At 42.1% G+C, this 15,900-nt stretch overlaps 2 protein-coding genes across 2 annotated transcripts in view; both read right to left on the bottom strand.

Annotated features, from left to right (window-relative positions):
- The window catches only part of ccdc102a (coiled-coil domain containing 102A), a 181,332-nt gene that overhangs the window by 18,778 nt on the left and 146,654 nt on the right, over nucleotides 1–15,900 (bottom strand).
- Nucleotides 3,776–13,772, bottom strand: LOC117522497 (fatty-acid amide hydrolase 2-A-like). Its single transcript, XM_034183921.1, has 11 exons — nucleotides 13,449–13,772; nucleotides 11,517–11,599; nucleotides 11,218–11,354; nucleotides 10,860–11,069; nucleotides 10,635–10,754; nucleotides 9,120–9,255; nucleotides 8,456–8,573; nucleotides 7,253–7,372; nucleotides 6,180–6,291; nucleotides 4,260–4,448; nucleotides 3,776–4,132 (listed from the first exon to the last, which is right to left on the bottom strand). Exons 1-11 carry the CDS (start codon nucleotides 13,635–13,637, stop codon nucleotides 3,957–3,959), a joined length of 1,590 nt encoding a protein of 529 aa, XP_034039812.1. The 5' UTR covers nucleotides 13,638–13,772; the 3' UTR covers nucleotides 3,776–3,956.

Genomic DNA, 15,900 nt, shown 5'->3' with positions numbered 1-15,900 from the left:
TGTGGGATTTCAGTCCATCCACAGGCTTGTATCGGAAATACATGTTTGTAAGTGCTTGGACGACACCGGTGATACATGAAGTAGATCTGGACGATTGAAATTTAACAACATCTGTGTTGTTGACACAGGAAGATGAGACTTTATTGGCCAAACTGCCTCCTCATCTCTGGGTGAATGCACCCACAGATGTAGGACTGTTCTAAAATATTCCGCCAGTCAAAATTAAGCCACGATCTGATTGGAGACCACGGATTAAACAATATCCGTTAAAACCGTCAACAAAAAAGGAAATGATGATTTTCTTAGGTATCTGAAATTATTGCAGAGCCTGGATTCCATGTTATGCAGAGAAGGTGCAGAAATTGCAGGATTTAATACACTCTATACCAATGGCTATGACTGACAAAATACAGTGGAATAAAGAAGCTGAAGAACAGTTTACAGCTCTTAAACAAGAACTTGTGAGTTCCACAGTATTATCTCTGCCCAATTATGCCAAGCCATTCACTCTCATGGTGGACACAAAACAGGGATTCATGTGTGCAGTCTTGCTACAACAACATGGTAATAAAAATAAACCAGTTGGCTATTATTCCAAACGTTTGGATACATTCTTATCGCCTGCTAGACAGATAGCTTATACAGCAATGCTATTGTCTCAGCCATATATTACCACTGAAAGATGCAACACCTTGAATCCCGCCACGCTCCTACCTACTGAGACAGACGGTGAACCGCACGATTGTTTGGCAGACACACAGAAACAACAATTACCTCGACCAGACTTAACAGACGAACCATTTACAGATGGACTACATTACTTTGTGGATGGCTCATGTTTCAAAGATCAGAAAGGACAGACATTAACAGGCTATGCTGTTGTTCAATTACCAAATACTGTTATTGAAGCAAAACAGATCGATCATTTTAAATCAGCCCAAGCTGCAGAACTCATTGCATTAACCAGAGCTTGTATCTTGGCTAAAGGACAGAAACTGACAGTCTATACAGATAGTCAATATGCATTTTCAACAATTTGGTTCTTTGCAAAACAATGGCAACAAAGAGGTATGATAACCTCTACAGGGAAACCAGTGACACATGCAGGCTTACTCACAAATTTGCTAGAAGCAGTGACATTACCATCACACCTGGCATTATGTAAATGCGCAGCCCACACCAGAGGTACAGATTTTGTCTCCAGAGGAAACTGTCTCGCAGACAAAATAGCGAAAGAAGCAGCAGCTGGTCGATATGGCACTTCTTCTATTTACACAGCTCAGACAGACAATGAACCATTAATAGATTCTGACCTTTTATTGGATATGCAAAAACAGGCACCAGCGCAGGAACGACATTTGTGGTTGAAAAATGGGGCAACCCCAAACCCCAAAGGACTTTATTGTGTACATAACAAACCCATCCTACCCAAAAGCTTATTCAAAGCAGCCGCAATTGCGACGCATGGGTTAACGCATGTGTCAACAGGGGGGATGGTATATATGGTAGACCAATACTTTACTACCTATGGCTTTAATTTATACTCATAAAATTTTTGTAAAGCCTGTGTTACCTGATTGAAACACAACCCACAGGGAAGTGTAAGACCCCGGAGAGGGCAATTCCCAAAACCACAGTATCCTTTTCAAATTGTTCATATGGACTTTATTGAACTAAATCGATGTGGACCTTATCAATACTGTCTAGTATTAATTGATGCCTTTTCAAAATGGGTAGAAATTGTTCCATCACAAAAACCAGATGCTTTAACAGTAGCAAAAGCATTGTGTAAGACAATTATTCCGTATTATGGAATACCAGAGACATTGTACAGTGATAATGGAACACATTTTGTAAATGAAGTTGTACAAAGAGTAGCAGAACACATGAAAATTAAGTTAAAACATCATTGTGCTTACCACCCACAAAGTGCAGGATTAGTGGAAAGGACAAATGGCACAATAAAAACAAGATTAAGGAAATGTATGGAAGAGACAAAACGAACCTGGATTGAATGTTTGGACCTAGTAAAATTGTATATGAGAACAACACCAACACCATCAGGTTTAACACCATTTGAGATACTTTATGGACGACCATATCGTCTACCAATTTTTGACATGGATACTAAAACAGCAGATGAGGAACAAACATTAGCAGATTTTATGAAAAAGACATTAACACAGGAAGAGATAACTTAAACACATTTACTGCCGAATAATTTTGATCTTCCACAGGACGGCCTTCCAGTAGTCCAGCCAGGAGACTGGGTGTTCATCAGAGTGATTAAGAGGAAGAACTGATCGTTGGGAAGGTCCATACCAAGTGCTGTTAACAACACCAACTGCAGTAAAGATAGCGGAGAGATCAACGTGGATACATCTAAGTCACTGTAAGATACAGCGTGTGTTGGCTGCCTCCACAGTGTAAGGGGAAGTCTGGCTACAAAGGGAGTCTATTTAATTAGCAATAGATTGTCTCAACGCCAGTGAAGCAGGGAGATCCTTGCACTATTAGGTGAGGTTGGTTAACACTGTATCCTAGCAATCATGACTGAACTAGTAGCAGCTCAAAACACTGAAATAGATGCTTTACGTACTATGGTGATGCAAAATCGCATGGTTTTAGACTTGCTTACTGGTTCACAGGGAGGAGTTTGTGTTCTGCTGAACACAACATGCTGTACTTTCATCCCAGACTCCATTCAGTCAGTGGATGTGCAGGATGCATTGGAAGAGCTGAATAAACTTTGTGATGCAATGCATAAAGACACCCTAGCCGTGAACCGGTGGAATCCCTGGTCCTGGTTGACTTCAGGACCATGGTGACACCAGTTATTATAGTCCTAATTCTGATTGGACTTTGCATGTGTTGTGTGATCCCTTGTATCAAAACAATGGTTGGCAAAATGGTGTCAAATACATTTGTACAGTGTAATCTGGCTTTCCAACAAACTATGCCAAAATATCAAACATTGAAACAGTCAGACCTTAGTGGAGAAAACTATGACTGTGTTGAGAATTATGATATTGAAAAGCTCACAACTCCAGTTCAAGCTTGAACTGTTGACGTGATGAGTTAACACACTCTTAGCCTATGAAGCTTTAGCTGAAAATGTAATAAGACAAGTGGTTAAAGTGGACAAATTTTCTATTGAAGTGTGTTTTGGACATGACAAACTTATGTAAATAAACGATAAACAGGGAGGATTATGTCAAGGATTTTATATAGTTCATGCTCTTATCATTTATTTTCTTTAGTTTATGCTTATATTATTTATTTTCTTATAGTTTATGCTTATTTTTCCTCTTTGTGAGAAGGAGATTTTAGAAAGAAAGACTTGTTGACTGCATTCTTCATGAGTGAGCAAACTATTTTTCATTTTGCCTTATCCTGCTTTGACGAGCCACAAGGCTCATGTTGCAGGAATGGAAGGTTTCAGCCGTTACCTATCTTTGCTATCACCCTCTTGCAGACATGACTCATGTGTAACCTCTCCCGACTGTCCTTGTGTGTTTTTTCTCATGAACTAAATAAAAGGCTGGGCCAGAGGAGGAGATTTTAGGAGAGCTTTGTAGCTGAGCACTTACAAGCTGCTTCATTGTTCTCCTCCTCTGCACAAAGCAAAAAATATATATTTGTCTCTCTGACTGGTTTCTTTTCAGTGTTTGTGCCTCTCATTTCTTTGAAAACAGGGTGCAAACCCAACATCGTTTAAAAGCGTTGACAGTTTACGGCACCCCTTTGATGCCTTTTTTTTTTTTTATGGCTGTTGCACAAATTGATTTTAGAATCAGGTTTATTCCAGTTTTGGTGAATTGTGCAGCTCTTCTGGCAGTTCAAAATAAAAGTACCTATGCCCCCCCCCACACACACACACACAGTCAACCAAAAAGTGGAATTGAGCATTAGAATATGAACGCAGTTTAAATATGTTTTCAAATTAAATTTTTCTCTCATGCAGCTCCAGGATCCCTCCAGCCTCCGAAGGTCTTTTCCAGGTACAGAGCCACGGCTAAGCTCAGGTGGTCCTGCAGCTTCCCGGCAACGACCTGCACGCCCAGAGGAAGTCCATCTGCATTCAGGCCCAGAGGACACTGTGTGACCGGCAGCCCCAGAATGTTCATCACACCTGCAGATAAACAAAGTGGAAATGAATGTGTTCAATCATTCTAAAAGCTGCTTTCCTTAATTCCAGTGCAGCATCCTGACTGTGTGGGGAAAAATGTCTGAGCTGCAAAGGAGTGGGTGTGACTGACCAGTGTAGGCGAAGTCGAGGGGTCTGAAGAGAGGATGGTGGTGTTTTGGCGCCACCCGGGGGTGTGAGGGGTAAAGCAACACTCCGTTGGTCCCCAGCAGCTGATCCACCTCTTTCTGAAGCTGCTTCTTCTGCTGGATGAGGAACCTGGACGGTTGGGGAGCTCGGAACATCTCAACTAAGGCCAGACCTGAGGACATCAAGAACAGTCCAGTTGGCCTCAAACACAGCTTCAGGTCAGTCTGACAGATGAGACGTCTGTCAGTGTGTCTTCAGTTTTCTACACTCAAACTTTACAACCCCAATTTTAATGAAGATGGGACGTCATGTAAAATGTAAATAAAAACAGAATACAATGATTTGCAAATCCTCTTCAACCTATATTCAATTGAATACACCACAAAGACAAGATATTTAATGTTCAAACTGATAAACTTTGTTTTTGTGCAAATATTTGCTCATTTTGAAATGGATGCCTGCAACAGGTGCAACAGGTTTCAAAAAAGTTGGGATGGGGCACCAAAAGACTGGGAAAGTTGATGAATGCTCAAAGAACACTTAACTGGAAACAGGTGAGTGTCATGATTGGATATAAAAGGAGCATCCCGAAAAGTCTCAGCTGTTCACAAACAAAGATGTGGTGAGGATCACCACTTTGTGAACAACTGTGTGAAAAAAAATAGTCCATCAGTTTAAGAACAATGTTTCTCAATGTTCAATTGCAAGGAATTTAGGGATTCCATCATCTACAGTCCATAATATAATCAGAAGATTCAGAGAATCTTGAACTTTCTACACATAAGCAGCAAAGCTGAAAACCAACATTGAATGCCTGTGACCTTCGACCCCTCAGGCGGCACTGCATTAAAAACTGACATTGTGTAAAGGATCTTACTGCATGGGCTCAGGAACACTTCAGAAAACCATTGTCAGTTAACACATTTCGTCGCTACATCTACAAGTTAAAACTCTACCATGTAAAGCGAAAGCCAAACATCAACAAAATCCAGAAACACTGCCGCCTTGTCTGGACCCGAGCTCATTTGAAATGGACAGACGCAAAGTGGAAAAGTGTGCTGTGGTCTGATGAGTCCACATTTCAAATTTTTTGGAAATCATGGACGTCATGTCCTCTGGACAAAAGAGGAAAAGACCATCCAGATTGTTGCCAGTACAAACTTCAAAAGCCAGCATCTTAGATGGTATGGGGGTGTGTTAGTGCCCATGGCATGGACAACTTACACATCTGTGATGGCACCATCAATGCTGAAAGGTACATCCAGGTTTTGGAGCAACACATACTGCCATCCAAGCAACGTCTTTTTCAGGGACGTCCCTGCTTATTTCAGCAAGACAATGCCAAGACACATTCTGCACGTGTTACAACAGCGTGGCTTCGTAGTAAAAGAGTGCGGGTACTAGACTGGCCTGCCTGCAGTCCAGACCTGTCGCCTATTGAAAATGTGTGGCGCATTATGAAACCCAAAATACGACAACGGTGACCCCGGACTGTTGAACAAATGAAGTCGTACATCAAGCAAGAATGGGAAAGAATTCCACCTACAAAGCTTCAACAATTAGTGTCCTCAGTTCCCAAACGCTTATTGAGTGTTGTTAGACGGAAAGGTGATGTCACACAGTGGGAAACATACCACTGTCCCAGCTTTTTTGAAACCTGTTGCAGGCATCCATTTAAAAATGAACAAATATTTGCACAAAAACAAAGTTTATCAGTTTGAACATTAAATATCTTGTCTTTGTGGTGTATTCAATTGAATATAGGTTGAAGAGGATTTGAAAATCATTGTATTGTTTTTAATTTACACAACATCCCAACTTCATTGGAATTGGGGTTGTACACGCAAACTTTATTAGCAGATGAAAGTTGCAGGAATATCAGTAAAAATTCAACATGTATGACCAATGGCAGCCATCGTGTGGTCCGACCGTCCCATCATCCACTTCAGCAGCTCCCACAGAGGCTTCACTGGCTTTCCCGGACCACCCATGAACTCTGCAAACGGCCGAGGAAACTGAGGGACCAAACAGAAATGGAAAATAGGACTCTGCAACCTGAAGGGAAACTTCAACTCTGGCTGCATACATGCACATCCCCTTGTGGTAGAAAGAATGAACTGCAAAATGAAATCTCTTCATAGTTTATTCATGCATTTCTTTTATGGACTGGTGTCGGTTTAAAATAAATTAATGAATGTAACTAAAGATGAAAAAAGTTGATCTGAAAGACAGAATAGGAGGCTGGAGTGGGTTTAGTTAAACTAGTTAAATATTACAAAAGCACCAACTGGTCTCTCCCTGCTGCACTTTGACCTCTTATCACAGATCAAAGGTTTGTCTGTCAGCCTCACTCACTTTCTTGTACAGAATCTACAGGATTTTCACCAAATTTGAACTTGACTGAGTATCAATTATTGGCATTAAGTAATTAAGATGGATGCATTATCAATAATTAAAATCAGTGCTGGCAGCAGGGCAATTCTATGGCAATTACAGTCAGCAACTTTTTACTCATCTTCAACCGCTTAGTCCAATTAAGGGTCGCAGCAGTCAGAGCGTGAGGCAGAGTACACCAGGGACAGAACGCAAGTCTGTCAGCAACTTTTTAATGAACTAAAATATGGCCATAGTCCACTGTAACTGTAATTCTGTTACCAAGGAATTCCCCAACAGTTGGCTCTTCCTCTTTGGTATTTAGACCCACTCCAGATTTTTAACATGCCTCAAGTCAGAAAAACTTTTTAAAGTATTAAGTCTGTGGATTGTGAGGATTGTGGGCCGTGGCAGCCGAGCAGATTAGTGCTGGCTGCACATGACAAAGGCTGCTGTGTGTCAGAGTCCTCAGGAACTGTTTGCACCATGGTGCATCAGTGCACGGTGCCCGAGTCATGTGCCCACACATTCTCATTTCACAACTGGAGAAACTGAATACATTCTCATTCATCTCACACACACGTTATTCATTTATTCACTCACCCTGCCTTCCTTGTCAGGCAAACCCATGAAGGTGTCCCAGATCTGGTAGCCATATCGGAGCCCGGAGAGGTGCACCTGCTGAACCGTCACTCCGAGATCAGCCTCCAGACGCTGCACCACCTGGAACATCCATTCAAGTCCCAGAGCGTAAGTACTTCAGCCAGACATGGATCGAGCAACGGTTAGGATACGGGCGTGTGAATATTCCAGAATGGAAATGCCAATGTGAAGGCTCCAATCTTGACTAGCTACTGTGCACAGTCTAAAGCGCGTAATGCTCAGTGCTGAAGGGCACAACAGAAGTGCATTTGGGAGCATGTCCAATACCAGGGTCCTAAAGGGTTGTATTTATTCTTTTAATTACTCATGGGCATGTTTTGGGGTATTCTCATTACCTTTAAGAGATGTGTGCTTGAAACTGGTGCAGTAGCATTTAGACAGCAAACACAATCCAGAGGTTTTCTAACAAGGAAATGAGTGGATCTTATACAGGAGCGTCCACCACAGCTCCCTGAGGTGAAGCAGTGGAGCTCTTTCGTGCAACACCACCTCTTCTTCCATTCCACCAGGTGGAGACACTTGGGAGCATCATAAACCCACCTCAGTCAGGTATATATGAATGTCGGGATGTACAAATATAAAAACTCTGCTTGACTTTAGACTTTTTTTTTCTTCTTTTTTTGTAGTCTGTGGCACAACAGCGTTCTGTGGCCCCATGATACCAATGCACCAGCGGGTGAATGTAAGAGGTGGGTGCGATTACAACTGCATCCGTGAGAAACTGCCACTCCGATGTACCCTGATGTTTTTGTGCCAGGTGCAAGATACATCCCAAAGTAGTCAGTCGTCAGCATACAGTTGTATTTTGTAACTTACAGGATTGTCCAGAGTAAAAGTTGCACTTTCTTCTGTAATGTAGAACTCAATTTTTAAGTGTTTCCCTGGCGGTGAGCATAACAATGAGCAGGAACTCTATGGCGCGTGTGCACACCACAGTGTGTGCTGTTACTTAACAAAAGGACTTTTAAACTGAAACTAAACAAAAATAAGCAAGATGGACAAATAAGCGTGCACTGGACCATATATTGGATGTTATTTGATGCAGGTGAGCATGGATTGTTGGAAACACAATAAAAACATCGGCACATTTTTTTAAAAGTGTCTTTTGTTTGTGCTGTTCTGGGACTGAAGGGTTCAACTCACCTTCCTCTGAATCTGAAGAAGCTCTTTACTGACTGGCTGCGTCATGACAGAGCCGCCATCATGAGGGACTGAGAAGAAGCGCACTTTCTTGAGGTCCACTTTGGTGTTTAAGGACAGCCTGTGCACACACATACACACACATGGTTAGTTAAACTTTCTGCCACATTAACGTTAAGAAAAACCTATTTTACGTTTCCTGCTGCTCAGTCTGGATGTTTAAAATGTGTCCAACAGTTAATGTCTCCAGTTAATGTCCATGGAATTAAACTTCTCTGCATTTCCTGATTTACATTTGTTTCGACAGCTGTACACATTAACACAAGATTCAGTCATGTTTGCAAATTACATTTTAAAAGTTATGTTATATATATAAAAAAAAATGTGTGTGTGTGTGTGTCTCTCAAGAATTTAACGTGATACCACTTTAATAATTTGTTTTTAGGGAGTAGTTCCGTGCTGCCTGAGGACGTGCACAGCCTGGATCTGTGCACAGTCAAAGGTCAAAGTGCACTTTGGCCTCTTCTCCCTTTAAGTGGCAGCTCCAGCTGGAAACCAGAAGGGGACTAAAAAATTAATCTGAGGGATCATGTTTGTGTCCGTGAGCTGTGCACATGAGCCACGAAGAGCACTCTGAAAATGTTTCCCAGGAGAACAGTGGTCTTACATGTCAGCTTTGGGTCCAGCCATAATCCAGAGCATTGGCAGCAGGTCCTCGGCATACCGGCACATGGGGCCGACACTGATGTAGTCCCCTTGGCTGCCACTTGTAGGAGGGTGCTGGTTCTCATGTGAAATGACACCTGCACAAAATCAGAGCCATATTTATTTTGAATTAGAGGTAGAAGACTGTTCTTACAGAACCCAGACCCTGTGTGCAGATCTTCCTGAAAATTAGTTTCCATTCCAGACCATAGCCAAACCTCGCTGAGTCCAACCAACAACCAAGACTGAAAAATCCAAAACTGCTACATTTTCTTCATCCTGTACACCTCAGACTTCTACTACAACTCTGAGCTGTGTCACATCCAAACATTCAGATGACACATCCACTGTTGGATGCATCAGGGACAACAGAGAGGAGCACAGGAGCCTAGTGAGGGACTTTGCTGCCTGGTGCCTCACAAACCATCTACAGATCAACACCTCAAACCTTTATTTAACCAGGATAAAAACTATTGGAGATTAAAGATCTTTTACAAGAGTGTCCTGCAAGTGGCAGCAACACAGTTACAAATAAATACAAAAACACTTACAAATAAATGCATAGACACACTTTAACTCCAGATAGTCAAACAACGTCATCATAAAAACCTGGGTCCTAAATCAATTTAAAAACAGTGACAGACAGACTGCCTTTCTGCAAGGTCCTTTTAAAAAAAAAACCTTTAGAAGAATAAAATGAGACCATCTCCTTCAACTGTAATTCATTCTGAACAGTTGGAGCCAGTAATTCTGGTATTTATATTTGTATTTACTTTTTGCAAATTGTTTCTTCTACTTCTGATACCCTGTGTGCTTCTTACCCTCTGTGCTCCTGTCCAATGCTGCTGGAACCTCAGTTTCCCAGAGGGAGTCTTCCCAAGGGATTAATAAAGTTCTATCTAATCTTATTTAACATGACTGTTGTACCACCTGGTTCCAGAAGATGCATGTTGCAGTCAGTTGGCTGCCTGGGTGGTTGCTGTCCAGGACCCAAAGTGGACCCATGGCATGGTGGATGAGGCAATATGTGACTTTAACGGATCCAGACCTTTATTGATCTGCCACTAAAGGTCATGAAGATTACATGATATTGCCACCAGAGAAATGGACACAAGTAGTCACATAACCTCCATGATGGAGAAGTCGAAATATAACTCGTATAGAGGTCCTGAGGACCACTGGCACAGGTGCTTATACCCAGATTTCATAGCATGAAGCAGGTGAGCTTCTACGGCTCTCCCTGGATGGAATGCCATTCAGGTTCTTTCCCTAGTCAAGGCTGGTTCCCTTTTAAAACTGGGTGGACTGAGATCAGGAATTACAAAACCAGGCTCCTGATCCCATTGATTTACCTGCTCTACATCCCATTGGAGGTCATTTAAATACACACACATTTGCACATGGCTCCAGACTTCTTTCAGCCCACACAGTGTGAGGACACGCACACTGAAGACTGTCTGCTCATATTTCATCTCACCCGGTGTGGTTTTATGGCCAAATATTCCATTGAAGAAACAGGGTACCCGGATGCTGCCGCCAATGTCCGAGCCAATTCCGATGACAGCACCCGCTGCTGCCAGGATGCTTCCCTCTCCCCCTGAAAGAAAACGTGACCCACCACACTGTTAAATGATACGTTTCTACAGGCAGGCTGAATTTTAAGGCGGTTTCCTGACCTCCTCCATGAGGAACAGTTGCTAACCTGAGCTTCCTCCTGGTATCCTCTCCAAGTCGTACGGGTTGTTGGTGATGCCGTAGAGGTGATTGTGCGATTCGAACCACATGCACAGCTCGCTGGTGTTGGTGACACACAGTGGGATGGCTCCGGCTCTCTTCAGCAGAGCGACTGGCAGTGTGTCCACGGTGGCCACAACTCCCTGCCTGGAGATCAACCCGGTCGTGTTGGGCATGCCTGCCAGAGATCAACAGTCCACAATCCTCAATGGATCATGTATCGGGGCATCATGGTACATATGATCAACTGTATACTCTTGTTTGCAGATGATACTGAAGTTTTTAGCCACACATTTCTGTTCTTCTGGAACTTTTGGTTTTGTTACCTTGTACAGCAAAAGATTCTTTGACAGACAGGGGGACTCCCAGTAGAGGCAGGCGGTCTTCCAGCACCTCCTCTTCCCCATTTTCTTCCTCGATCAGCTTGTCAACCTGAGCCGCCTCTTGAAGGGCAGCAGAAAACCTGCAGGCGGAGACATGTCTTTAGTCTGCTTTGTTTGCTCGCACCTCATGATTTATTTCCTGTTATTTTATTTTCAGATCTGCATCACGGTGCAGATTATTCCCACCGCACTTTTTAAATGACACTGTGTAATGTGACGGCATTATTTTAAACAAGTCTTGCCTGTCTTTAACCACAGCGTTGATCAGAGGGTTGACTTCTTGGATCCGGTCGATAAAAGTCTGCACCACTTCCACACTGGACACCTGCAAAAAATAATAATAATGTCTGCATTAGGACGAGTCGCACAAAGACAGATTTTTATTGTCTCTGTTTTTATTAGGGATCAGCGCTGCCACAATGCCAAACCGTCTCAGGTTTCTCCCGTCAGGTCGTATTTGTTAAAAAGCAAGAAGTACTGAGTTTGTGCAGCAGGTTTCCCACAAGTATCATCTTCACACCGCCAGACCACGGTCTATAAATCAGAACCAAAGGAAAATAAATAACACAAAACAACAAAAGTAACGACAGGTTTCATAAACGTAACCTCGTCTGCAGAGGGAATAACTGACGGCCTGCAGCTAATGATTCTAATTGTTGTTGATTTGTGTGACTGTTACAGTTTTTCCATGCGTTTGTTAATTAACATGTGACTCAAACAGAATGAACTTGATGAACAGGTCGGTTCTGAGTAAACAGAGAATTTACTTTTATGATTCCACTGAAAGAACTGTCCCTGAAAGAAAAACTGCTTTATTTTTTCATTTTTATTTCATTTATTTATTGTAACTGCCCCTGTGTGTTTGCGAACAAATTACAAAAATGGCATTTATAGATTACGATGACATTTTGGGGAATAGTTGTGCAAACCAGCTGGAATCGGAAGCTGCCTTATTATTCTTTACACAGACACACACACACACATATATATATATCTATCTTCTTTTATGGTGTGAGAGGTTTCCCGTTCCTCATTCTGTTCCATTTTCACTTCGACATCACAAATATCTGCCAGTTTAGTCAAAAATACTCACCATCCTCCCGCCAGCCACCAAATAATCCGTTTGTTATTGATTAATGTTAATCATTATTATTACAGTTTAGTTGTTGAGTCTGTAAAGTGCAACCAAAAAGTTTTGAAAATTTTCATGACGTTTCCGCTGAGTTCGCATTGTGTTTAAGTGCTTTAACATTTACAGAATGAAAACACCAAAAATTGAGCAAATCAATAAAATTACTTTTCCATTTATCCCTTTCATCTCATTTACTTTACAATAAATAAAGTAAAACAAAACTTAGTATTTCACAAACAGAAAATATAGTACAAAGTGATTTATACAGGAGAAAAATTTTATGTAGATTGACTAATAAAATAATCTTCATTCAAATATTTAATTTTGCCTGTATTTTCGAACCGTGATGTTTTTATTTATATTTATTTAGGTGATTACAACGGCTTATATATGAACTGGTTGAAGAAGCAGCAGGTCCTTGGTGACCGCAGACTCAGGCTTTGGAAAAATGACACAACATAAAGGAAATAAGTTGCATCCAACTTTAACAGCACAGATGCTGAGAGAGACAAGGGGTCATCCAGAACCCTTTCTGCAGGGTTGTGTGACCCAGTGTGAAAACTGGTTCTCTCTCTCACGGACCCCATTCATGCCGCGCCTCACCTGAACACCACCTCTCCTGCTTTTTCTTTAACAGCTAAATTTATGTGAAATCCTTTCTGCTGGCTTGTGTGCATGATTGGATTTTAGTTGCAGAATTTAACTGCTGTCAAATTGTCAGAAAGTAATATTTTGCGTTTATGATTTGGTACGTTTCCGTGTGTCTCCAGCAGGTGTCACTGTGTTTCTAATGTAAAGTTCAGGTGACCAAAGCTGACCTCATACATTGAATCATAACTAATAATGTGCAATTTATGCAACCAATCGCTGCTTTTTACAGAGCACGTGGGAAAAATAACATATTGAAAATATTTTTTGCAGAAATATAAATGACTGCATTTATGAAGAAGTTATTTGTTCGTTCCCTGGAGGTCGACAGACAACCCAAAAAAATAAAGTAAAACTATAAAAAAAGGCGTTGGTGTTGCAGGGCGGCACCAACCTCTCTCCGCCGGATCTTCCTGGCGAGCTCGGTGGCGGAGACGAGCAGCAGCGGGCTCCGGACCGGCGGCAGCTTCTTCACGGACTCGGCGGGTCTCCGCGGGGAGAAGAGCCGGAAGAGCGCGAACAGGACTCCTATCACGGCCCTGAGGAGCCACGCCTGCGCCTTCTCCAGGCGGCTCAGCGCCATGTCTCCGGACGGCCAGCCGACGGTTAGTAGCGGTTTCAACGCCACGGGAGGCGCTGGCTGGAGCCCTTATAAATACGCGCCGCGTCAAGTTAGCGGCACATCCGGAAGACGCTCCGCACCTTCAGTATAAAAGCATCGCTGGAACCGCGTCAAAAATGAGCATTTTTATTAAAAAAAAAAAAAATCATAATGAATCTGCTTTTGTGCGGCATTATATAGATTTTTTTAAAACTATTATTACTCCCATCTATTGTTATATATTCATTTCTTTAACAGAAAAATAAGATACATTCACGCCAAAGAACTGATTATTGTGTTTTCTTTCCTCCGTGTCACTACAGTGAATATATTCAATTAATTCTACTGATACAGAGTGTTTGCTCAGTTTTGCATGGGATCCCTGCATGGCTGCAGAGGAAGCTGTTACATCTGCACATATTAACTTAATTTTTACTTATACGCATATTTAAAAATATTCATTTAACAAGTAAGATGTCCCATCCTTGTCCCTGCTGAACTGACTTACAAGTTTTTTCCACAGATCTTTCAATGGGATCAACAGTTTGTCACAGCGGAAAGAAATAAAAATATACCCTGTTGTTGATCACCAAGCATTGTGATATAAAACATGTAACACCAGAAGTATAAATGGTGGAAAATGCGTATTAACTGTGATTATCCAGAGAAGGCTCAGTTGCTGACAGAAACAAACAGGTTTTGTGTTGTATAAAAAGTTCTTCAAAAGATAATTCTGTTGTCCTGGTCCACCCAGCTGTGCATGGGGTTCAGACCTTGACTGGGGAAATAACCGGTGATGGACTGGCACCCCATCCAGGGTGGAGGCGTACACTCTAATACTCTTCATGTGACAGAATTCAGGGAGGAGATCTGATCTGTTCTTGTTTTTCCCACAAATAGGTTTGAAGACGGTGCAGCTCCTAGCTTTCAACACCAGGGGGCAGCATCGTTCAAGCCTGTGATGTCTGATTGACAGTGAGCTGCCTCTGCAATGCAGGTCAGTAGGTGAGAGGAAAATAATACAAAATAATGTCACTGCTTCAGGTCTGACATGGACAGTCCTGAAGTTTAATGAGCTGCAGTTACAGTGTTTAGACCCATCTGAGTGTGTTTTACTTGAGATTCCTCTGCCGTTTTTGTTTTCTATCTCTGACCTCATGAGTGCGGCGACATAAGTTGATTTCGCATTGTTGAAATGCAGAAGCTGAAGATAGGAGACAAGTTCACAAACTGCAACACACACAATGTTACAACTGATGTTGCGGTTATTCATGTCTAAGATGTCATGTTGACGTGTGTGTGTGTGTGTGTGTGTGTGTGTGTGTGTGTGTGTGTGTGTGTGTGTGTGTGTGTGTGTATCTGGGCATGATGACTCAAAAACAGCTGCAAGGTTTTCCTTCAGACTTGGTGGGAATCTTAGTTGGATAGATACCTAGAGGTGACTAGATTTGGAGACGTTTGGCCAAAGGTTTAGGAAAATGTGGTCCAACAAAACTTTTCTTTTTTTTTTTTTCTTTTTTTTTTTTAGCTCAACAACAAAGAAGCCTGGATGGATGATCTAAAGCAGGGGTGGGCAACTTGTTCCAGAAAGGGCCAAGAGGGTGCAGGTTTTCTTTGCAGCCACTGACTCCACCAGGTGATTTCACTGATTATCACTTTGAGCAGATGGAATCAGTTAATCAGTGAAATCACGTGATGTAGTTAGTGGCTGCAAAGAAAACCTGCACCCTCTTGGCCCTTTCTGGATCAAGTTGCCCACCCCTGATCTAAAGCATATATTGATCAGCAAAATATTGATTGATTGGTATGAGTTATATGATGAGAGTCAGCAGCACCATTACAGACAGATGTGTATTTGCTTGATGATTTATTGACTGTCAGCCCTCTGAATTTTTTCAGTTAAAAAAAAAAAAAAGCTAATATTGACACTTGGATATGTAATTAAAATAAACATAAAATAATTTCCACTGCTGAGTGATTTATTGATGGTTTCAGGAGAGACCTACTTTCAAATAACTGAGGGCGCGTGTCAGTTTGAGGTCAGTTCACTTGACACAATGTGTTCTGGACCCTTCAGAGCTGTCACTGCCTGGTAACCCCTCTGAGGAGGGAGACACAGTGGACTGAAAGATTCTCACCCTGAAAACTCATCAGTCTGTACCTGTGAGGTAGAAAAGCAGGCGGCGTGTGGGGACGCAAACCCTCGGCCTGCAGGAGCGGAGCAGCTGCAACCTAAATGTGATTC

Source organism: Thalassophryne amazonica, chromosome 2 (genome assembly GCF_902500255.1).
Source record: "Thalassophryne amazonica chromosome 2, fThaAma1.1, whole genome shotgun sequence".
Classification (NCBI taxonomy): Eukaryota; Metazoa; Chordata; class Actinopteri; order Batrachoidiformes; family Batrachoididae; genus Thalassophryne; species Thalassophryne amazonica.
The sequence above is the reverse complement of the archived record's forward strand: the minus strand, read 5'-3'. Positions and strand labels throughout refer to the sequence as shown.